At 39.2% G+C, this 24371-nt stretch overlaps 1 protein-coding gene across 1 annotated transcript in view; it reads left to right on the forward strand.

The window, feature by feature from the left end:
• Positions 1-23930, forward strand: part of MOV10L1 (Mov10 RISC complex RNA helicase like 1) — a 43010-nt gene extending 19080 nt beyond the window's left edge. Inside the window, exons 14-27 of the mRNA XM_009081937.1 lie at positions 85-143; positions 697-812; positions 1381-1409; positions 2565-2745; positions 3253-3399; positions 4046-4167; positions 4991-5090; positions 5532-5696; positions 7126-7299; positions 8068-8217; positions 10268-10375; positions 12959-13096; positions 13921-14012; positions 23837-23930. Of these exons, the coding sequence (XP_009080185.1) occupies positions 85-143; positions 697-812; positions 1381-1409; positions 2565-2745; positions 3253-3399; positions 4046-4167; positions 4991-5090; positions 5532-5696; positions 7126-7299; positions 8068-8217; positions 10268-10375; positions 12959-13096; positions 13921-14012; positions 23837-23930 (1675 nt within the window). The remainder of the gene's footprint in view (positions 1-84; positions 144-696; positions 813-1380; positions 1410-2564; positions 2746-3252; positions 3400-4045; positions 4168-4990; positions 5091-5531; positions 5697-7125; positions 7300-8067; positions 8218-10267; positions 10376-12958; positions 13097-13920; positions 14013-23836) is intronic.
• Positions 23931-24371: the final 441 nt, after the last annotated feature.

Raw genomic sequence — 24371 nt, forward strand, 5'->3', positions numbered from 1 at the left:
CAGATACTTTGGAGGTGTATGCTGTTGTATAGTGTGGAAATGTAAGGTTTTACTTTAACCTACAAATCTTTATTCTGGTAACAGGATTACTAGCAGGCGCTGCCACTTTGCAATTCAGCAAGCTGCTGCCCTGGGTGAAAAAGGTACACTTCAGTTGACTTTAGCTGTCTAGGGGAGTTTCTTTGTGAGGAGTCTTGTCATAGTGAGAAGAATGCATTGTAATTTGTTCTTAGAGGAGTTTTCCAAGTGTTTGTTGGAGGCTTTTTGTGTTTTGTTTTGGTTTTGCTTTAGAAAACAAACAAACAAACAAAAAACCACCACACTGAACCTAGAGAAGGTTTCCTCAGAATGATTTCATCTGTTGGCCATCACAGGAAAGAGGAGTGAAAGCAAACTTTTGTGAACTGTTAGAGCCAGTAAGAAACGTAGAAGTCATACTGTTATAATAAGAGCTGTGAAACAGCTGTGCTTTGTGTTACCTCAGGACTGATTAAAAAGCTCTGGTTTCCTGTTGTATGGTGAAGTAGAATGATCCATATGAACTTGACACAGGTCTTCACCACTTTAGCTCTGATAAATTGCTTTTGGCAGCTTGGAGTAAACTGATGTATCAGCAGTGACGTTAATCAGCGAAACATGCAAAGTGTTTGTGTAGCATTCAAACTTCTATTTTCTCTTTTTCTGCTAAATTTGAAGTGTTATTTCCGGAAAGGCTTGTTTTACAATCACCACAAGCTGTCAAGACTCAGAGTACTACTGAGTATTGTGTTGTTGATGATGGCCTTGAACAGTCTTCACAGCAGGAAAGTAAGGTATCTATACTGTAAACGTTCCTTAAAATGCAGATCTCCATTCAGATTGGTCAGAGATACCTACTGTACAGCTATGGTTAGAAAGGAATTGCATAATGGAGTATCAAAGAATCAAAAGTGTCTTCTGCTGACAGAAGTTTTTGCTGCCTGGAGACAGGGGATTTTGTGATAACTGATACTATTAAGCTAATATTCCCATCTCAAATGGAAAGTGCTTATAAAAAAACTTACTTAGTGGTATGAAATATGCATGCTTGCTCTTGTGGAAGGCAAGAAGTTACTCAGCCATGGCTTCAAAATCCTCATTTGAGCCTGCAAAGTATTTGTGAAATAAATATTTAATGTAAACAGAAGCCAAACTATTGGAAATCTTAAATTTAACGTAGGAATTCCTAGCACCTTATTCTGCTACTCTTACCTTTCTGTCTTCACAGTAGATATTCTGTTTAATAGGATGATATTATATAGCAGGAAAAAATTAAAGTTAACATCTTCAAAAGTATTAGTGAAGATAGTTGCCTGTCTTCTTAAGGTTATAAATGCTTTTATCTTCACTTGCTGTTTTCAGGTCAAAAAAACACAGAACAGACAGGCAAAATTCAGAGCATCAAGGGAAGTGAACACAACAGATGCAATGAGAGTAACTCTGCAAACAAGCCAACTTGGTATACTTTCTGTACTTGAATATAAACTGCTACAGTTCAGGACTGCAATAGCTTCAGGAAACGAGGGCTGAGCAAGATACCTTTTAGATGTCCTTGTAGTCTGTCTTTTGAAGACAAATTCTAGAACAGAAATAGCAGGAAGTTTCTTTGGAGGTTTTTTGTGCATTACTCAAACTTCTCCAATTCATAGAATCATAGAATGGTTTGGGTTGGAAGGGACCTTAATGATCATCTAGTTCCACCCCCCTGCCATGGGTGGAGACCCCTTCCACTAGACCAGGTTGCTCAGAGTCCTGTTCAGCCTGGCCTGGAACACTTTCAGGGAGGGGGCAGCAAACACCTGGTGGAATATCTTGTATGCAACAGATTATCATTTCTCAGTAATTTAGTGGAAAATTTTTGGTCTTGTTAAGTTTCCAATTTATTGCTGGGATGCTGTCTCTCATCTTTGGGAGAGCTACTTTGCCAAAGATAATGAACTTTTTTCTCAGGTAGCCCAGATCATTCCTATGCTGTTTGGGAAAGTGTGACTTTAAATATCAGTGTGCTTAAATGCCAAAGAAAGCGATGGTGTAATTTTGTATCAATAGGATGTCTAAAGAAATACAGAGAATGTTACCTAGAATGCACTTTCGTCCAGGGGTTAGTGAGTGTGTGCTGTGGAAAGCTAAAGCTAGACTAATTCAGACAGGATTAAGCAAAAAATTCCAGTAGTTTTAACTTACGACTGGTCATGTAGTACTATCCCACAAGTACCACTTACTGAAAGTTATTGAAATTTTGCTCTTCTTGGACAAAAAAAAAGTGAGCTTGATGCTAAAATTTCTGAGTAGGGCTTTTACAGATTGTTGGGTTACGTTATTGTAGTCCTTTTCTGGCCTTCAGTAAAGATCCAGTACACTTCTGAAATATTAATGGCTAATTTTCTACATGCTATTCTATGAAAACTGAATTTTTTTAGAAATTAATTGGTTGTTCTCACTAAAGGAAAATAATTTTTTTAAGTGTATTGTGAATTGAAATTGCTTTAATCTATGTATGTTAAAAGTATTTATCTGAAGTTCTAAGATATGCTTGTCTTGACTATAGTTGATGAAACTGTGGCCCATAAACAGAGAGCTGGTGAATTTTTCAATCCTATGCTGAATGAGCAACAGAAACTGGCAGTGAAAAGGATACTGAGTGGTGAATGTCGCCCCACACCTTACCTTCTCTTTGGACCACCAGGAACTGGAAAAACAGTAACAATAATTGAAGCCATTTTACAGGTAGTGGTGAATGACAAATCAGTCATCTCTAATCTTTTCAGTGTTGGAACACTTACGGTATTTCTGTAGGTACCATCATATTTCTCCAAAGAGTTTTCAATATACTCCTTTTTTTTAAGATCATTTTCTATAGCTCTGTGAAAGAGGAAAATCCATCTTCATATGGATTGAACAGAATTCTGAATGACTTACTTGCATGTCTTCTTGTCTTTGTCTTTGAAACTTCAGTGAACAGTATCTAATTTGTGATTTCAGTAGTGCATCATGTGGCCATGAAGCACAGGTATACATTTGTATGATAACCATGAATTAATTCTGCTGTGGGTCCACCTAGTTTGAGAGTCCTTGGTCATGGCTGTCAACACTAGTGTCATTGAAGCGCGAAAGGATGAATGAATATTAACATCTATGCAAAACTCTTCTGGATTCAGTGGAATAAAATGGGAATGTTTGAGCTATTCTCCTTCTCTAAATAACCTTTTTTAGTATCTGTCTTCTTTAATACAGATACATTATACTCTGCCAGACAGTCGGATCTTGGTGTGTGCACCATCAAATGCTGCAACGGATCTGATCTGCTTGCGGCTACATCAGAGCAATCTCTTAAAAGCAGGAGCTATGGTCCGGGTTAATGCTGCCTGCAGGGTAGCAGAGGTAAATGTTATGGATACCTGCCAGCTAATACTTCCATTTTAATATTCTGATCTTAAAATACTTGATTTAGTATTGTAACTCTCAGTGCGTATTAGGCTGGTTAGGCTTGCTCAGGATCCAAAGTATGAGCATATTACTTCAGCCTTTCCAGAAGATTAACTGGAAAATGTTGATCATAGTCCTTAATTCAGTTGTGTGAGCATAGAGTCTTAACCTCTTTCTTGCAGTGCTTAACTCTACAAGCATCAAATACGTATTGGTTGGGATTTTTCTATTTGATTTTGGTTACTATTTTATCAGACCAAGTTAAAACTACGTACACCGAATAGCAAGTAGGATTGACGTCTTTATGCAGCACACACACATGGTGGGATTGTTGCATATATGTGAGTACATTTATATACATACAGATATGTGTAGGAAACATGCAAATGTTCCATTTTGGTCCTTACAATAAAGCACAGATGTCTTGCATATGTACTAATTTGTTTAGGCAGATTAATTCATTCATTTTGGTGTATGAATGGTGTTTAAATCTATGTGTTTTGCTCAACTGCTGAAATAGTTTCAGTGAGCTTTTCTATTCAAATCAAAATGTTTTGGTTTAGAGTGGCATTTTTCACAAAGTACCTTTTTGTTTCTGCAGCAAATTGATGAAATGGCGAAGCCTTACTGCAAAGATGGTGATGACATTCAGAAAGCATTGTGGTCCAGGATAGTAATTACAACATGCAGCAGTGCAGGATTGTTCTATCAAACAGGAATACGGTAGAGTACCATAGATAGGAATATCACGGAGACAGCTGGATGATACAAAATCCAGAGCTTTTAGAGACTCTCTAACTGTAACTTGAGCTGTTTTAATACAGTTTGTATCATGTGCCTCTATTGCGAAATAGAGCAAAGCACTTAGTTTCTGCTGAAATATTGCTTAAACTTTCTCCATTGTAAATTTAAGAACTATCTTTAGTAATGTTTAAAATTTTTGACACAATAACTTCTCCGCGACCAGTGGGAGCCTTGGAAATTATATTGCTGTTGACAATCGCTTTGACTCAAAATGATTTTAACGCTAAAAATTATGTTGTATTTGGTTTTTATCAAGTCACTTTTACTGACTGTAAACAAGTACCTTGTCAAAGGCTGTTAACTAGAGATTTCTCTGACTTTGATTTTAACTTAGTAAGGCTTCAGAGTGTCCTTTTACAGTCTTGAGTTGTTTGGTAGAAACCAAGCTCGGGGATTGACTTTGCTACACCCAGTGCATTGTTCTAATTCAGTAGCTGAAGGAAATTGAGAACAAGGAAAGCTTTTCTAAGTATCTTAACTTTGGTACAAACAATGTTTTAATTAAGGTAACCAGTGGTTGTACATATCAGAGTATGTAACTGAGGTACAAGATGAAAAATTAAAGTTACAGGGTTGTTTTTCTATATTTCATGTTGAAAATATCCATCTTTGCTCTGTGTGTGTGGAGTTGCCTGGCACACTTGACAGGGATGCTAACAGAATTGTTGAGGTCAACCACAGGGTGGCAGAACGAACTAATCTGAAAACAGCCCTGTTTTGGGTTAATTTTATTTAATTCTAGATTTGGACACTTCACTCATGTGATTCTGGATGAAGCAGGACAAGCAAGTGAACCAGAGAGCCTGATTCCTATTGGGTTGATTTCAGAAGCTGATGGACAGGTAGCTCTCTTAGCATCATTTGCTGGAAGGAAAGAAGTTGAGCTGTTGTTTTCATTTTTGTGAATGCTGTAGAATGCAAGCAGCCATTTTCTGGTAATGAGTATGAAATTCTTAGTGTTTATAATAGGTCTTATTCATATGCTCAATAGCCATTCCCCACATGTAAACGACTTGTTTTACATCCAAAACAAGTCTGTGTTGGTGGGACTGGATCAGGGTGTGGAATATGTCAAAATAAAAATATGCTTTCTTAGTTTAAGACAACAGCATACTTCTGTCCTGGGGCTGACTCTTCTTTGCAAACAATGTTTGCAGGAAAGCAGAATACTTGATATGAATTGATCTCTGAATTCTGAAATGTGTGTCATTAAAATGTTGTTTCAGTAACAACTGTTTAATGTAGGATGGATTTTTTTTTTTTATTTTTTAATGCTTATACAGGTAGTTCTTGTTGGAGATCCAAAGCAGTTAGGGCCAGTAATAAAATCTAAACTTGCAGTGAATTTTGGATTAAATGTGTCCTTGCTGGAAAGGCTGATATCAAGAGAGCTATATCTGAGAGATGAGGATGCTTTTGGTGCCTGTGGAGCATATAATCCTTTGCTGGTGAGTAAAACTTTCCATTAACATTTTTCATCTCAATCAGAAAAGGAGAAATGGGAGTTCCTGCTGTTTCCTTACCAATGTTTTGTTCCTTGATGCTTAGTGATAAGCCCTGCTTGAGCATTACTTCTCTAGGAAATCTAAATATTTTGTGCATATACTCTGAATAGTAAGGATGCTGAGCCCTCCAACATCTTAAAACCCTTCTTTGAGGGTGTTCGCTGTTCTTAAACAGAGTAAGTCAAATACGGTGCACAAAGCACAATTGTAAATATCTTAAAATTCCCTTTCATCTCCACTGTCTACATTTACCATAACTTCATAACTTAATTTTCCACAAATGAACAAGTACAACTTCTTTTTTTAACCTAAAAAGACAGTGTCCTCTTTCTATCTAAAGATTAATTTTGCAAACATCATGTTTCACGAAGGGGAAAAAAAAGAAAACATTCTTGTTTTTTTTTATCATCTCTGCTCTGAAGGATAGCTTCCCAGAACTCCTGTGTGGTGAAGTAAATAAAGTCTATGCTAAGTGGCAGAGGTAGCATGGTATATAAACAAGCACAGATGCTTCATCTGCTCCAAGTTACTGTCAGAATCTGAAATACAGGGCTAAAGTTAAACTTCCTAAGATGCCTTCCTATTCACGTGGGAACTGAGAGCAAAAGGTGACCAGATGACCAAGTAAGGGTGGTCATCATCCCCAGAGAAGGGAGGAAATCTGAAGGCAGGCTTAAGGGTGAAAGTGAGGGTGTTTGGACCTAGGCTTTAGGTCAGGTTCAGCCTGCTGAAAAACCTGTCATGCTTCCTCCTAAAATCTGTTACAGCAAACTCTAGTTGTTGTGTTCCATATGCAGTGCTTAAGGGGAATTGGCATAGTGAGAGAGCAGAAAGTGTGAGGGCTCCAAGGATACCTTTGGACTGAAATATCCTGTTACCATTTTTACAGGAAATTTTTTTTTCAAGCTGGTTATTACTGTCTGGAATTATTCATTTCAAGACAAATACATTTCAGGTACCTAAGGCCAGTTTCTGTCAGCTGTTCTGATGCTCCTTTTTGTCTGTCAGGACTTCCTCAAAAAAACAGGTTATGTCCATGAAAACCCCATGAAAAGAATCTGACTCATAAGAAAAAAAGAGCATGTACCTATAGGTCAAATGTTGTAAGAAATCAGAGAATGACCAATTCATCTGTCATATACGTTCAATTCTTTTTGTTTCTCCTTTGGAGGTGAAAGAGACAGTCCTTAGAAAAACTGCTTTTATTTAGTTTTTACTTCTAGAAGATCACACCTGCAGTTTTTACCTTGAGTACAGTTCTTTGGCAGCTTTAGGAACACTAAATGCTAGATGATGCTATGGTAGTGTCTGCCTGGGAGCTGTGTTCTGAGTCTGATGTTTCAGTTATGTGGTTTGGGTTTTGTCTTTGCAGATCACAAAACTCATAAAGAACTACAGGTCACATTCTGCATTGCTTGCCTTGCCATCCAAATTGTTTTATCACAAGGAGTTAGAAGTTTGTGCAGATGCTTCAGTAGTAACTTCTTTGTTGAACTGGGGGAAATTGCCCAGGAAGGGATTCCCATTAATTTTTCATGGAATAAGGGTATGTAAAATGTTCGTATACTGAAAGTCTGATAGCAGTTTGCTGATGTTGTAGAAAAGGTTTCTTTGGAATGAATTTTAGGAATTATATGATAAAAGAGTAAACTTTCTTTTGCAAGTAGTGTGACTTCCTGACCATCTGGTTTTAGAAACAATGACTGAAGTCAAGTGTTTGCTAAGAACTTAAGTAGCTGTCCACTGAAGTGTATTATGCAGACATTTTGGTGCAAATTTAAATTCATAGCAGATGACCAAGTTGGAATTACAGTCAGCTGCCTTTAGATTGCTTTTGATGAGAGTTTGCTACATGAAAATGAACACAAACCTCTAGAACTGAAGGATTATTTAGGCTTAACTAGTCAAAGGAAAAAATAGTACGTTGAGAAAAAAAGTTTTTCTTTAGTCTTCCATGAAGTTAGCCAAAAGTGTTAATACCCACTGGTTGGAGAGGATTGGTTTTGAACTTTCCACCTTCCACGAAAACAAGATACCAACTTGCTAACACATGTTATTTTGAGTTGAGATTTAACTCTTTCGTTGCATGCTCAGAAGTACTCTTGTCATATAAACTCTCCAGTTTAAAATATCCAATATAAAATGTGAGGTGATACTTGTACATTGGAAAGGGTGTATAGAGAGGGACAGAAGTTGTATATAACGTTCCATGACTTATTTTTGCATTTTGTATGTATAAGAATAATCTGTTAATAAATACGTAGTGATTTCTGCACCTGATCTCCATCATCTCATTTCCTTTCCCCTCATACAGGGCAGTGAAGCACGTGAAGGTCACAGTCCTTCATGGTTTAATCCAGCTGAAGCAGTTCAAGTAATGAAATACTGTTGCCACCTTGCTAAAAATGACAATGCTGCAGTGTCAGAGACTGATATTGGAGTGATTACACCATATCGTAAACAGGTGTGTTTAACAGGTCTAATGTCTTAAGAGCTTCAGAGTTGTTGTATTTCATCTTGTGGCCATGGTTTGCTAAAGCAGGAGGCATATCTCAACATTTCACTGTTGCGTGTCATGTGACACAGTGTATTATCAGTCATTAATGATGCTGCCTCTGAAATCTAAACCTGCAGAAAGATAGCAGTAATTTCATGATCCTTTTTGGGTTTGTTTTAAAAATCAGGAAATTATTAAAGAGACAGTTTTGTAGACAGAAGCAGATTTTCTGGTTCTTGGAAGTAAATAGTGCAAGTCAAGAATTTATTAGCCAGCAACTGGAAGAGCAATTACGTTCTCTCACTCTCTGCACTGAGGAGTGGAGCAAAAGGAAAATGTCATGAAGTAGGTGACTTGTCACCTTGTTACAGCTTGAGGAGACTAGAGGAATTGTGACTTTTTAGCTGTCCTGTAGTCGGACTTGACATTTGTGCTGCTATTTAAACCTGTAAAGAATGCTGGCTATCAACTTCAAATGCTGTGCTTTATTTCGTATTTATATTCAGGTGTGTTAAGCATCTGATGTTTACTTTCATTTTTAAAATAAAATTAAATCCTCTTTCAGTTCAGAGTAGGCTCTGGCCAGTGTGCACACAGTTCTTGGTGTTCACATCTCAGAATTCATAACCTTGCATGCATGGCTTGGGGAAAACACTATGAGATGTGTGGAAAATACCAAGCCCTCTGGAAGAATTCTCACTTGCAAATTAAAGCTCTGCTTGTACTGATCCGACTGGTCAGGTGTGTGCACCTGACCATGTTTACAGTTAGTGTTTGTTTTTAAAATATTTATATCTAGTATTGAAGTGACTGAAACTCTTACACTCCCTGAATTATGATTTCACGTGGTTTAATATGATTGTGTCCTTCACCTGCCTGTGATGCAGGTGTGTGATAGAAACATCCTCTTCAGGAAACTCACTTTGTATCGCAGAAAAGCTTAGAATCATAGAATTGTAGAGGATGGAATGGACCTTAAAGGTCATGTAGTCCCACCCCCCAACCCCAGCATGGGCAGGGACACCTCCCCACTAGACCAGGATGCTCAAGGCCTCATGCAGCCTGGCTTTGAACACTGCCAGGTTTGGGGCAGCCACCACTTCCCTGGGCAACTTGTTCCAGTGTTGCACCACCCTTACAGTAAAAAAAGTTTTTTCTACTATCTAACCTAAACTTCCCCTCCTTCAATTTGAACCCGTTGCCCCTTCTCCTATCATTGCAGTTCCTAATGAAGAGTCCCTCTCCAGCCCCCTTGTAGGCCTCTCAGATATTTACTGAAAAGTTGCTATGAGGTCTCCACACAATTTTTGCTACTCCAGGCTGAACAGCCCCAACTTCCTCAGCCTGTCTTCATAGGGGAGATGCTCCAGTCCTTCTTACCAACTTCATGGAAAGCACTTTCTGACTGTAAACCTCAGCTTAGCCAGGCATGATTTCTTCTTAAATTTATTGGAGCACTTAAGGTATAATCTCCAAGCAGCTTTTAACAGATAGCAGTATACTGATCCCACATGTGCCAGTATCCCAGTGTGTGAGACTCCTTGGTCTCCTTCTCTTTTTGAGAGGGTACTTAAGATCATACCTCACCTCTGTCTTTCATTCTGCATGATGCATCTGGCAAGCAAAGGTGGAATCTGTACAGTTGTCTTGAGGGGCTAGGGGAAGCTGCTTGCCCTAACACATCCATGGCATGCATGGTTTTGGGTATGAGGCACATTGAAGAAGAGGGTTTATGGATCCAAGTTATTATTCTCCTTAAAATCTGGATTATTAAAAATCTACTGCTTTCTGTTGAAATCATATATAGTAAGTGGGATACTTCTCAGAAAAAGTTACTGGTTTATTCTAAGACCTTACTAGTGGATGATGGCTAAGCTTGGTGTAGGCATTCCTTTTGACATTTCCGTGTTACAACATGCACTTATATATGTGGTCTGGTTTTGGTTTTAAAGTAATCCACTCTCAAATATAAAACTCAATTCCTTCAAAAATGTTTTGTTTGGTTTTTTCTTGGTAGGCAGAAAAAATTAAACTTCTTCTCAGAAGTATTGATTTGGCAGGCATTAAAGTTGGCTCAGTAGAAGAGTTTCAAGGGCAGGAGCAGACAGTTATCATCTTGTCAACCGTACGTATATTTATTGTGGTCCTGTGGAGAGTGTTTACATGTATCTAATGCTCTAGTTCCTTTTCTGTACAGGCCTTTTAAAAAAAATGTAAAAGCAATATTTTTGTCATTCTGACACAGCATTTTAAAGCAGAGCTTATTTTTAAGTGCATAGAAACAGTACAGCGTGTGTGTCTTCGAGGTAAACCTTAAAACTCTGTAGATACTTTAGCTGAATTTATCGTAGAGTTTCTTGCAGACAAGGTGCCTTTCACTGGTATGCTTAGAGAGAATGGAAACTGGATGCATTATGAATATTAGAGAGAACAGTGTTACCCAGTTTAAAAAGTAATTGCTGTTTGACTTAAAGGTGATGTAGGTTCTTCCCTTCCATTTTCTCCTCCACTTTGACAATCATCACTTAATGGTATACAGCTGACAACTTCCCAGATACCACTGCTGGCTGTGCCTAGAAGCCCTTTATCATGATTTAGTTATTTTGAGTTGGTAGGAGATCACTTGGTAGTCTTTCATGACTATCTTGATGGTGCACTTTAAGTGCTGCATTGGTTTTATTTCAGGGATGTTGGTAAAGGTCTTCTCTAGGTGCTTGCTTTTTGAATCTGAAGTTGTCAAATGCCTTGAAAAAAAAGGTCAAGGGGAAAAAAAATAATCCATGCTATGTTTCTGCTTCAGCAGTACACTAGTCACAGGCTGTCATTCTACCAGTACATCACCTCCTTGGTTCAGAGTTGGTTTTGGGTGTCCATTTCTATGTAAACATGAAGGAGTAGGGGCATAAACTGCATCACGAGAAATTTCTAGATAGTAATGAAAATGCAGAGGTATTTCATGTCATTCTGTGCAATAAATGAGTCTTTCAGAAAAGGACTGACAAAAGGGAGCGTTCAAAAAATGTGGGAGGAAGGTGCATGAGTTTGGGAAGATGATGTCTGGATTTGTGTTGAGCCTACCCTTGCATTTGACAAAAGGGGAAAAGAGAGGATTGTGGGGCAGAGTACTGGGGCAGCAGTGAGGGGATGTTATTTGGAAGCCTTTCACCTTCTTTTGCACACTTGATAACCAATATGCTTCAGCAGATGTCTGGTTTTTTTCAAAAATATCTCAATGCATGTTACTGCAGATGACAAAGATGTAGTCATAGCTTTTAGGCAGTTGGCTAGGGTGTGGAATCTGCGGAAGCTGAGATATCAGGCTTCAGGAGACTCTGATGTTCAGCTGAGGTTAGATGTAGGCATATGCCAGTTCCCCCTCTCTAAATGCTACATCTGCACACATCCTGGGTGTTTGAATTCACATGAAAGCCCCATAAAGGGAAAAGCTGCAGCAGCTTCTTCATGCCCTACTTTTTGTCCCTTCTCTTCTCAGGCATATGAGGTTGTTGGCTTGGGCGCTTGACAGGAGACTTTTCTTTGTGCTTCTAAGGAGAAATCAATGTGGAGTTGAGAAGTGTAAGCAACAGCTGATACCTCAGCTGATAGCTACTGAGGCTTTATTTTGGGCAACTTCTTGCACCACAATGTGCAATACTGACCCTTTATGGTCTGAGACAGCATCCATCAAATGTACACTGTTGTAGGCATGCTGAACTCCTGGACAGAAGAAATAATCTGTGCTGGACAGTTGGGAAACTTGGTCTTATCATTTGGAACATCAGCAAGTGATACCAGTGCAGCTTTAAGGGTTTAGACTTTTCTGGTGGGCATTATGGACCCTCCGTATCATACAGCATGAAATCCAGTTCAGAATACCAAAAAAAGTATGCATATGCTTGCTTTTTTTCAAATGGTAGCATGGGTGTGGTACATGAAGTATCTAAATAAAGTGAAATATTTAAGTGTTTGGAGCACTTTGTTTAGGTGTTCATGACCCAGGAGCCCTCAGGGCTGTTAGAGAATGTTGAGTACAAGCAGAGCCTGTGTAAGTCTGAGTAATGGTATGTAAGGCAAGTGAGCAAAGGAAGTATAGACCAGGAATGTGTAGCTGCAGATATGACCAGTACCAAATCACTTTTAACAGGAGTACATAGGATTTTCAGGAGAGGGGAGGATAAAACAGCTACATAAACTACCAAAACACTGGAAAGCAGGGTGGATGTGGGGATGGAGGTATAGATTTTTTTGAGGTTTTTAGTGGCTCGGGGGAAGAGTCTGTGGAGTTTTCTTGCCTTTTTTTTTTCCCCGAGGGCAGTGGTACTACATTTACTTGGTTCTGCATCATATCATAGCTTTTCAATCCAGCCCTGTATCACTCTTAAAGTAGTTCTAGGAATATACTATGCTTCTTTTTATAATAACTAATTATTTAGGTCATGAAAATTTTCTGTTATCACAGACAGGTTCAAATATAGATGAAACAGAGGTGAAAATCTAATGGGCAGTAGTTGTAGCACACTAGTTGCTTTGGCTGTTTTCCTAAGACAGGTCAAAGCACATTGGTGAGACTGCTGAAGGCAGCTTACAGAATTGTCATTCAGCTGAATGGATTGTTGCAGTAAGGAAATACTATGTTTAAGTAACACTATGACTAGGTAAGTTGTGTTCTCATTATTCTATTTCTGAAATTATCCATAACTAATTTTAGGTGCGCTCCCAGGAATGCTTTTTTGATGATGAAAAATACCATTTGGGCTTTCTCTCTAACCCAAAGAGATTTAATGTAGCAATTACTAGAGCAAAAGCTTTGCTGATTGTCGTGGGAAATCCTCATGTTCTTGTGAAAGTAAGTTTTGGGTTTATATCTTTGAATCACATGTGTTACTTTCCACAGGAATTGAATGATTTTGGGGGTTAATCTGATGTGAGGGAGCATCAGATTATGTTAAGAATTCATATGTTGCTCTCAATATGCATTTGGGATTATCTGAATTCCATAGGTTCCTATAAGTATGGACAGTTCCAGCACACACACAGTAGATTTCCAAGCACAAGGTAAATTGTAAAGCTGCTGTGTGCATACAGGGTCCTATCTCCTTTTTGGCTCTAGAAGAGGTCAGAGCCTCAGTGCTGAAGTTCTCCAGCAACCTGCAAATCCAGTAAGCATGTACTGAGTAACCTTTCACAATCAGAGTGTTCACAAATGCAGTTGCTTCATTTTTTAACTGGAGGGTGGCAGAAGTGATTGTTCCCAGTTAATGCAACAGCCTGCCAGGGAGGCACTCTCCTTTTGAACCCATGCATGGTCCCCTCACAGGAACAAATTGAGCTTTTCTTAATATCTGATGTTGTGTCTGACTTTACAAATAAGAAGAAAAGCAGTATTCCAGGTGTGAATAGAAAGTTTAGTCCCCCACACCTACATGTAAAATCTCAAACTTACAGCACCTGTAGCTGTCTTCCTCCTGTGTTGTTACACTGTGTTTGCACCATTTGTAGTGTTCTGTTTATCTTCCTCCTGTGTTGTTACACTGTTTGCACCATTTGTAGTGTTCTGTTTCTGGAAGAGGTCCTATAAAATCTCTTGCATTCATGTGCCATGTTAACTTGTTTGAAAATTCACTTCCCAGAGCAGCATGATTTCAATTAAATATTAATCTTCTCTTGTAGGATCCTTGTTTTTATGCACTGTTAGAATACAGTTTAACAAATAGGGTTTATGTAGGCTGTGACCTGCCCTCAGAGCTGGAATGCCTGCAGAAGTAAGTGTCTGGTCTTCACTTTAACCTTGCTAGACATGGATCAGCATACAGTATTTTAAAAGCTAGTGTCATTTGAAAGATTGATAAATACAACAACCCACAGGTACCATAGTAGGACTGGTTTTTGCATTCTTAAGTAAGCATTATGTAAACATAGTGGCACATAATGTAACCCTATTTTCTCCCTCCCCATTAGAGTCTGAGCATTATTAGATAAGAGTTGTTGTTGATTTTGGCATCTTGCATATCCCCAAAGGACATGTATGATAACCACAAGGTGGGAGAGGGGGAGACGTACAGGAGAAATGTTTAAGGTGACTTTACTGTAATTTTTAAAAATTGCCTGAAATCTGGTTTAAATATGTCCTTCTAATACCATGTAATATAGTGTTAAATAGGTATTATGTACTAGATGATACTGCTTTTTTTTTAAAATCAAAATGGTTGTTTTTTGAAAGGTAAGCAAGATTTTTATCTTACTCCCTTTAATTGACAGGTGTGACTGATTTTTTGGTGTTCAAGATGCATTCAGTCCTTACCTGTTTTGAAACTAAGAATACTTAACAGAAATTCAGTCCTGAGCAAGTCCAGCACCTTTTCTTCTCAGGGGATGGAAATGGATGGAAATTTCTGCAAGCAAGATTATTTTTTTTTAAGTGAAAAAGTTGAAATTTACAGTTGCCTTCATTTTTCTGTTTAAAAAGAGTAGCATGCCTGAGTCTGTAACTGTATGCTTGAATCCTCCAGGCTTCAGAAGAAAAGTACTGAAGAACTCCAATGTAAGATTTTCCTTACTCTGTAATTGTTTCAGCTTCTCAGATTTCTCAGACTTGTGTAGTGGCACCTAAAGCTGAACTGTCCCAAGAACATAGATGTGTTGTGTCATTGTTATGGGAGTGTTACAGTACAATATCTACTGTGTGAACTGGAATGATATGTTAACATCTCCACTCGACTCACGTTGAGTACCTTAAGCCTAACACACTTAAAAACTCTGCTTCCAGTTTTTAAGACCTTTGTATATACAGCTGAGATCACACAGGCCTTTCTTGGTTTGCACTGCATTCCAGCTGTCTGCTGTAGTGTATGTCAGAACAATGCCTTAAGTTGTGGATTAAAATAAAAGGAAAAAAAATTAAAACTGTGTTTTGCCGTTCTGTAAGTACACTGTAGAATAAAGTATTGCGTTTTATTTTGGCAAAATTAAAAATAACTGATGAGTTAGCAGGGCAGGCTACTCAAGAAGAGTTCAGGGATATAGTCAGGTCATGTAGGAAAAAAATTAGAGAGACAAAGGCACAATTTGAATTAAATGTGGCCACTTCTGTCAGGGGTAGCAAGAAGTGTTTCTATAAATACATCAATAACAAAAGGAAGGGCAAGGAAATCTTCATTCCTTGCTGGACATGGGAGGGAACAGAGTGACCCACGATGAGGAAAAGGCTGAGGTTGCCTTCTTTGCCTCAGTTTTGAATAGTAGGAGAGGTTGTCCTCAGGACACCTGGCCTCTAGAACTGATAGCCAAAGAGATAGGAAGCCAAATAGGCCCCCTGAAATCCTAGGAAAAGAGGAAATGGTTAGTAATCTGCTTAGCTGCTTGGATCCTCACAAATCTGTGGGACTGGATAGGGTTTCCATGGCTCAAGCACGTTCAAGAAGCATAGAGTAGGTTCTCCACGACCCTGTCCAGATGGCTTTTACAGGTCTCCAAGGATGAACAGTTGAAATGCTAGGGCTTGGACAGTAGGCCCAAGACAGATTTGCCATATAGATGTACTCCTTGTGAATGGTGCTTCTTTGTGTTAGTTACCTAAACCACTTAATGTCGGACGTGGATGTAGATAGCCTTTGTATAGGCTGTATATTTGTCCAAGGCCATGCCGCCTTCTGCAAAATATCTGATAGACATCCTTGGTACAGGCTGTATATTTGCTGTGAAATATTTCCAAGGTCATGCCCTGTCAACAATATATGGTAGGAAACTGCACCACCCGTGCCCTGCGCTCTGGCCAAGCCCTGGCCTCGCTTAGTTGGAGTACCACTAGATGTTCTCCGCACGAAACCACAAAAAAACTGCAAGTTATTTTTAGCTTGTTTCTTTGGCCTCTAAAGGCTGGACCCTCTTGCAGTGACTTTGGGCGCCTCACCTAAGAGTGGACGCAGTGCGTAGGATTTCCCAATTGCCACGAAAGACACTCCAAATCCTCGTGCAACCAGGGTCTCTCCAGCGACTGCGGATCTGGATGATGATAAAGTGTTAGGACAATTGGTGATGTATGTCTCTTAATCACTATTCTTTCCTCTATGCAGCAATGATTAGGTTCATTACCTTGCTTACTGTGTTGTTTCTGCTGTTTGTATTCAAGCTTAGTAAACTAACTGTAGATGTAATTCTATTACTCATTTTCCTAATATTTTAAACACAGATAGTAAAATAAGCCTGTTCTTTGCGTTGATGTCTGTCATTTCTGTTGTACCCGTCAATTGGCAGAACAAGAGTCTACCAGGTCTTAGGGCAACCTGTTGCTGAGCTCAGTCACACCCCTCCCATACCACCCTACTGCCACCCCAGTAAGAGTATCTCCTGGGGATGAGGAGGAACCTGCCATGTTTCAGCTTGTGACCCTTTCTTTTACTCTGTCCCTGCGCATCAATGGCCAGAGCCTGGCTCTGGGTAACAAGCATAAAAGTTCCTGATCATCCCAGCTTGACCTAACCATTCTATGCTGTGGGTCCAAGCATTGTGAGAAAAGGAGATTCTTTTCTTTCCTAAAAGACACTGCACTGCAGGAGCATGTAAAAAGCTTTATGGATGATGTTTGCTTTATTGTAAGATACAATCCAGAATTTCTGATTACTATTTCCATGACCTCTGCTTAGCAAAGTAGCAGAGGACTGATTGTGATACTTAATAGCTACAATCTAATAATATTTTAAGTGTATTAGTTTGCATGTTGACATCAGTTTCTACAAAGATAAACTATTTGATTCAATTTTGAACATTGTGCTTTATTACTCAGCAGAAGTCAAATGACAAACGCCTATTATCATACCTGGTGTTTATTTTTCTAGAAGAGTTCTTAGTTAAAAGAGGAAGTACATCATTTTGAGTGAAGAAAACAAAAAAATCTTTGAGCCAACAGCAACAGTTTGCCAGTGGAGAAACTCATGTACTCTTTCCACTGATAACTGTTCTTTCTGTAACTTGGATCATTCACAGCCTTTTCCCTGAGTTACTAAGAATAGTCTCTGACAGTCTTAAAAAAATGCTTCCAGAGAAGCTTGTACTCCTTTTATGTCTATAAATGGGGAGAAGGGGGAATTCTGTTCCTACTTCTATTGTTACATGTTTAAACCTACATTTTTTCCAATGCTTTCACCTCACCCTGTGTGCTCCCACTTAATGACTGAGAAGCTGTGCTGTGTGATATATACCAACTTTATCTTCCTCTTTCTCTTGCAATGTTTCTCATCTCTTTCTGCCTACCCAGCTGCCACTGAAAACCTTGTCTGAAAAGAGGCCTATCTATCGGAATTGTACAGAATTAAACAGTGCTTACAAGTTTGGAACAGTTTCTTCTGGCAGCTTGATGCACAGGCAGAGCTGGTTGTTCCAGAGGTGTTAGCTTCCATATTCTAGTCATCTTTTACACTAAGACATATGATGAGCTGGAATGAGGAAAAGGGGATAAAACAGTTTGAGATCTCACTATTGGTTAGAATCATAGAATATCCTGAGTTTAATGGGGCCCAGAAGGATCATCAAGTCCAGCTCCTGGCCCTGTATATGACAACCCCAAGAATCTCACCATGTACCTGAGAGCATTGTTCAACACTTCTTGAACTTTGTCAGGCTGGGTGCTGTGACCACTTCCCTGGGGAGCCTGTTCTAATGACCAACCACCCTCTGGGTTAAGAAGTTAAAATCATCTTTCATTTTTATTGTGGCAAAAATGTGTATAAATTTCTTTTGGGGTACACAAAAAAAAGAGGATCAGCCACTGCATAGAAAAGAAGCAATGACAGAGTCAGTTTAGAATCAGTCTCTCTCTTTTAGAGACAGTTAAACTAAGCCTTACTCTGCATGAAAACCATGTTCAGATACTCAGTTCTGTTTACAGGAACAGTGTACAAAGGAGCAAACACTCTGTCTTGGCCATTTCTGATTTATTGATTCCTTGCCTTACTAAGAAATTACAAAAGCCAGACAGAGGACTACACCACATTTTGAGGAGCATGTCAGAGGTACATCAAGACAGGGAGTACTGGAACACTATTACAAATCTCTCTTTGCCTGCTTCCCTTCAAATAATTGTATCAGATGGTGTGAGCTCAAGAAAAGCAGGACATTGAGAAAGAGTCTGTAAAGCAAACATTTCCTGAGGCATTTAATATGAGCAGTTAAGAGCTGAAATCTAAAAAATGCCTTAGAAAGTCAACTAGTCAGAAAGCATCAGAGGTTTCCTTGCCAGAATCAAAGCATGCAGTACTCAGCTGCACACTGAACAGGGTCTTGTTTTCACAGTAGGCTTAAAAGAGTAGCAGAGGTCTGAGAAGTATGTTCTGTGTTGTAGTGGTCTCAACCCTTCAGCAGTCCCAACATCTGAATTCTGTACCATGGCAGCAAGAGTTCCCTTAATAGATGCTATTTGCTTTTTGAAACAAGTGCCTTAACTGGTAAGTGTCTGCATTTAGATCACAAGTAAAAGAAGAAGTATGTACTTCTAATAGCATTTTAGAATATGAAAGCTTTATTAGAGTGGCATTCCCTCATATTGCTTATTAGAGTCTTCCATTAACTGTTTCTAATATTTTTAAGTTCCCCTTAAATCAGTGTTGTAGTAGGAATTCTGCCATCTTGGATCTGTGATTAAGTCACTGTTGTAGTAAATTCTGTTGAATCACTTTGTGAATTAATTGATGATAAGTGTTGCTAAATCCCTTAGGTATAAACCACTGAGCAAGTTTGAGACTAAGACTGCACCTAGCTGCACCTGAGCTGTATCAGGAGTTCAGAAAGCAAGGGGGGGGCCTATTCTGAACCTCATGACTCAATGGGAGGATTTCCTTACTCCTTGTATTCCTTCTATTAGACATAAGCCGTTGTCTAGGTCTGAGACTAAGATTGGACTCAGCGGTGCCTAAGCTCCATCAGGAGTTTTGAAAGGTAGGAAATCCACTCTGAACCTTGTATCCCAGTGGGAGGGTCTCCCTTACCCTCTTGCCTCTTCAGGCTCTCTATAAATCATTCTGGCTCAGTTCTAACTTGATTTTCTTTTTGTGTTTCATCCATTTCATCCAGTAGGAGAGTGAACCTTACTGTTGAACTTCTACACATTTATATTAAACCTACTTTTGGTAATACCTTAGTGATTTTTTAAGCAACATAAACTACTCATTCACAACAAATTGGTGTAGTTGACAGGCTCCTAATTCAGGATTTGTGACAAATTGACACAGTCATCAGGATCCTAAATCAGGATCTGTGAAAAGGGTGGGAGTATGCAATAATCCTTCTAAACTGCTTAAATTTCCTTAGAGCTCTAAATGTTGTTATGTCTCAGTATCTCTTTAAAGATATTTCAGTACCAGCTTCTTGAGGATTGCTTTATGAGAGCAAAAGGAAATGCTCCCACTGCGGTGCCTCACAGACACACACTAGGTGCAAAGGGGACGCAAGGTTGTCCCTCATGACAAGACTCTTTAAGCAACCACGTGTACCATGTTGATGGAAGACAAAAATGTGCTCCAAAGGACTAGTCCTAATGCTGCAACTTTATTTCAGTTGGTCTTTGTCATCAGGATGGCCGTGGGCGAGGGAGGGTGGCCAGGCTGCAGCCTGCAGCACGACCTGGCACAGCAGCATGGCCAGAGTGAGGGGCAGTCCCTGCTGCACTAGGGTCTGCCCTCCACACAGAGGGGGTGGCCAGGCCATCTGGGGCAGAGAGTGGAGCCACACCCATACAAATCTCCAGCAGCAGGGAGGGTGGAAGGGAGAAGCATGGAAATATGCATATTGTCAGCTCTTGGCTATTTGCTGAAAATAGTTTTGGGGAAGTCAAGGCCCTAGTGGTGGTTTCCATTCTGCTGCTAACAGCCGTGCCCTGGGGCAATGAATAGGACAAGGTAGTGAGGACAGAAGGGTAATGAATGTTTCCCTTTTGGCTTCCCTTAAATTAATGAGCAAACTGCACAGATGGGTTAAGTGAGGCAGAAGAAGAAATCCAACATAAATATTCCCTTTAGGTTGCCTAAAATGAAGATATTCTTTGTGTGGAACAGGACAGTTACCAAAGGCATTTTTACTTCATATCATTTCTGTTTTGGGGAGAGCTCTCTGAAGATTGTTCAGGTCTTGCTATAGAAAAGAACTGTGACAGTAATTATCAGCCCTGTGGCCCTCCAGATATGTGTTTCCACCCCTGAAATAGCCTGCTGGTTTTCCTAGGCTCCCTATGTCTGCCACCAGCCCAGCAGCCTGTGCTGCAATGGGCAGGTGCTGACCTGGGCAGAGCCACAGTTTCCTCATGCTGGCAGGTGATGCAATTCATTTCACCTGTCCAATTTTCATAGTCTCGAGGTTGTGCTGGAGTTGCCTCATGTAAGATTTGGCATTTATCAAATACAACAATTTTTAACTTCAGACCAAAGGAATTGCTAATAATAAACTAGAAAATAGCTGCAATTAACTTTCTCAGGCTGTTCATTTTACTTCAGCCACCATCCATTTTTAAAAGCAACTTGTTTGCCAGTCTTTAGTCAGACTTCCTCATCCAGTGTAACACCATCAGGCTTTTATTTGAAGTGCTTTATGCCATGTACTGCTGACTAGATAATAGATCATTCCAGATACATTGTCTCGTTTGTACTGGAAATGGTAACAGTAATATTATCCCTTTTTACTTCATAATGTCCTGAAATTAAGTCTTAAAAATTATTCTGTGCTATAAGCATGTGTGGCCTGTATGGTAGTGCCCTGCACATGAACTTCATTTGTGTGTGGAGTCACTGCTACCACCACAGAAAAAACTAGCCAGAGAAAATTTAAAGAACAGATAATTTTTTTAAAAAAAAAGTAATTCACAGAAGAAGTATACATGGAAAGAAACAGGTTTCAAAAAAAAAGAGCAGAATTAATTTTTACTGATTTTAGTAATAGTAGAGATAAAAATAAATTCATTACAGGCAGAATAATGCTGCTGTTTGTATATTGCTGTGTGATCTTTATCCAGATTAAACTGCAGATCTGCCTGGGATTGAAGTTAACAAGATTTGGTCTGGATTCAAAAGCCAATCTGTATTGTCTTGCTGCCTGCTTGTAGAGATGTTCTGAAATAACATGAGTTACTGTGGTTTCCTCAGCATGAGAAGTGTGAACAGTTCAATCTAGCTTTCCCTTCTGCTTGTCATTCTTCTGTCCTAGTGTACAGCCAGGCAGGAGCAGAGTGATATCTTTAGTCCTAACATACTAAGGAAGGAGTAACAATTAAATAATACAAATCAGCCTTGCACACACCATACCTGAAGATATGGTAGCAGATGGTCTGGTGGCAGTGCTCTTAACTGCAGGTTAATGTGGTCTCAAACATGTTCCTTTTATAAGTGATGTTTCAGACATTTTAAGAGTAAAATTTTTCAATGGAAATAAATTCTTACCTCACACAGTAGGTACATTTTTAAAAATCGCCTGAAGACAAGTGCTTTAAAAGTGCATTCTCCTCTCTCTACTTCTGTTTGTCCCCAAGTGCACCAAGCTCATCATTATTTCCTACAAAGTAAAATTATGTTTGAGATCCAGGAACAACTATGTTCCAAAAATGTCTATTTTATTAATTCCTTGTGCTCCTACTGTAAAATGAATTTATATTTTTATACTGAGAGTTTCTGGACTGGACTTGTGGCAGGAGACCCACAGCAAGCCAGACCTTGCAATTCACAAGCCTGAGGTAAAAGATATCTGAATTCAGGCAAAATTCCAGATAAATTTTGTATCAGAAGCCTTCTACTGAACAACAGAGCAAATCCTCAAGGAATTATCTGATGTAATCTGAAGATAGGGTCTAGATACAATGAAGTAAATTCAGCTCTTCTGAGCAATGCCATTGAAATTCAGACATTTCCTAGACAGGTCTGAGCACTCCATGCCCAAAGAGAAATGTAATTTAAACTTGTGAGTAACCTCGGGGATTTAGCAGTTTTTGAAACTAGATCTATTTAAGATTTGCAACTTTTTTTTCCACATCTCCTTTTTGTGCAGTAGCTAGAGATGTATGCAGAAAGCCTCACAATGTGTTGCGGAAGAGGTTGACCCAGAGCCCTGAGTGCCTGAATGTACACGTAGACAACTATGTATGTTAAAATCGTGAATAAACCCACAGCTTCGAGGCAGCCAGACCTGTGGGGCTGTGGATTTACTTAGCTCATTTGAAAGGTTGGGAACTGCAGAAATGGTTGAGAACTTTTCCAGTTTCCAGGTAAAGGTTATTCCAAACATTAGCTTCTAAAAATATCCATGTAGTGTTTGCATCTGGAAAGTTAACTTCATTCTTACTGAGCATCTTCGATGCTTTGAAAAGCAGCTACTTTGTGCAGTGCAGATACAGGCTCTGTGTAAGGACATCCTCCACTCCCCACTGACTGGAAAGGAAAAAATCCCATTAAAAGCCCAGGAGATAATAGAATTTTTTTAAGAATGTAAGTGCATTGTCTCTCCATCGGTGCGTATTTGCATACATTAAGGCTGAAAACCTTTAAATGACGACTTTTGGTCAGGTATGCATTGAATCTCTTTCTCCCTTTTTAACAGGATATTACAGATCCAGTGTGAATTTTTGAGCAGCTGCTGCCTACTTTGTGGTACATGTATGCAGTGTCATAATCCATTAACACCTGAGCTCTTCCATTAGCACAGATAGAATGAGACAGGTACCTCAGCAATTGTTCCACCTCACTGCCATCATCTGCATCGGCGGCGCCTGGGGAGGCACAGAGCTCCCACTCCCTGGCAAGGTGAGGAGCTGCCGCACACCCTCCGCAGAGCCTCGGATCTGCTGTGTTTAAAGAAACCGCGGAGCCTGATCCATGCCATGTATTTCAGACTCTGGTAGAGTTACTCCTGCTTTCCATTGTGTGATGCAGACCAAGGTTTCTTTCTTCACAAAATAGGTTTTCACGGGTTTTATCAGTATAACTATTATGTGACCACTCGACATTTGTTTGGGTTTTTTTTTCCAGTTTCATTTCTTTTACTAATCAAAAAATGTGTATTTATCTTACCTTCATATAAGAAAATACACTGTGATCTAATATTGCGAAGACTAATTTTCCTTTTGTGGCTTTAGGATCATGATGAACAACTACAGCCCACAGACACTAAGCTGAATGCTTAAAGGCAGCATCAGATTTTCTGCAGATATTACCTGTCTTGCTTGACTTGACTGTTATTTTTTACTTGACTTTTTTTTATAATGTGAAAATGTTATTATATACTAATTTAATTCTGCTCCAGCAGAAGCTTTATTTAATAACCTAAGCCAATAAGCTTTTTCCATCAAATATCTCTGCTGTTGCTATTGTCATATGTAGCAGCTTGTGAATCAGCATGAAAGTTATTCATATGCAGTAATTTTCTGTATCAAAAAGCCAACAAATACACATTTAATATCTTATAAAAGCTTTCAAAAAGTCTAGTACATCAAGTAATTATTTCAGAGTTTATCAAGCAAATTTGTCCTTTTGTTGAAATGCATTTGATACATAGTTTGCTTCAGATGTGGATTTCTGGGTTCCTGGTGTAACTCCTGCTCTTCTCTCTGGTTTCTCAGCAAAATACATCAGTTACAAGACACTACAGATACATTGCAGCACGGTGCAGAGCTGGAAATCCTTCAGCTTCTGCCAGCAGAAAATATTACATGATCTGACATTAACAGGGTTAGGAAGAAGCCACATCCATTCCACAGCCTTCATACAAGGACAGTGTCTGCCCTTACCTTGTTGACTGGCATTAGCTATGATACTGGCACAGCATGAGCTCTACAATTTCACCTCAGGGCAGATTGCACGGCCCATAGCTCCTCATGTCATGGCACTCGCTCATTTTAGTTCTGGGTAAAATGGTGGTGTGTTTCTGGACTAAATAGAATTTATTCAGGATTCAAGCAGTTGTTTAAGTTCAAAATTATTCAGTTATTTTTTAATTAACTCCTTAATAAACTGTCTGCAGATTAGCCTTTAATTTCATAGTTTTTTTCATATGACTAGTTATTTTTTAATGAGGTCTAGTAGGTAATATAAAGTATCTCCCCCTTACTGCAATATATTAATTTGATCTTCCTGCTACTTTTCAGAGAAAAAGAT

Source organism: Acanthisitta chloris, unplaced genomic scaffold (genome assembly GCF_000695815.1).
Source record: "Acanthisitta chloris isolate BGI_N310 unplaced genomic scaffold, ASM69581v1 scaffold6969, whole genome shotgun sequence".
Lineage (NCBI taxonomy): Eukaryota > Metazoa > Chordata > Aves > Passeriformes > Acanthisittidae > Acanthisitta > Acanthisitta chloris.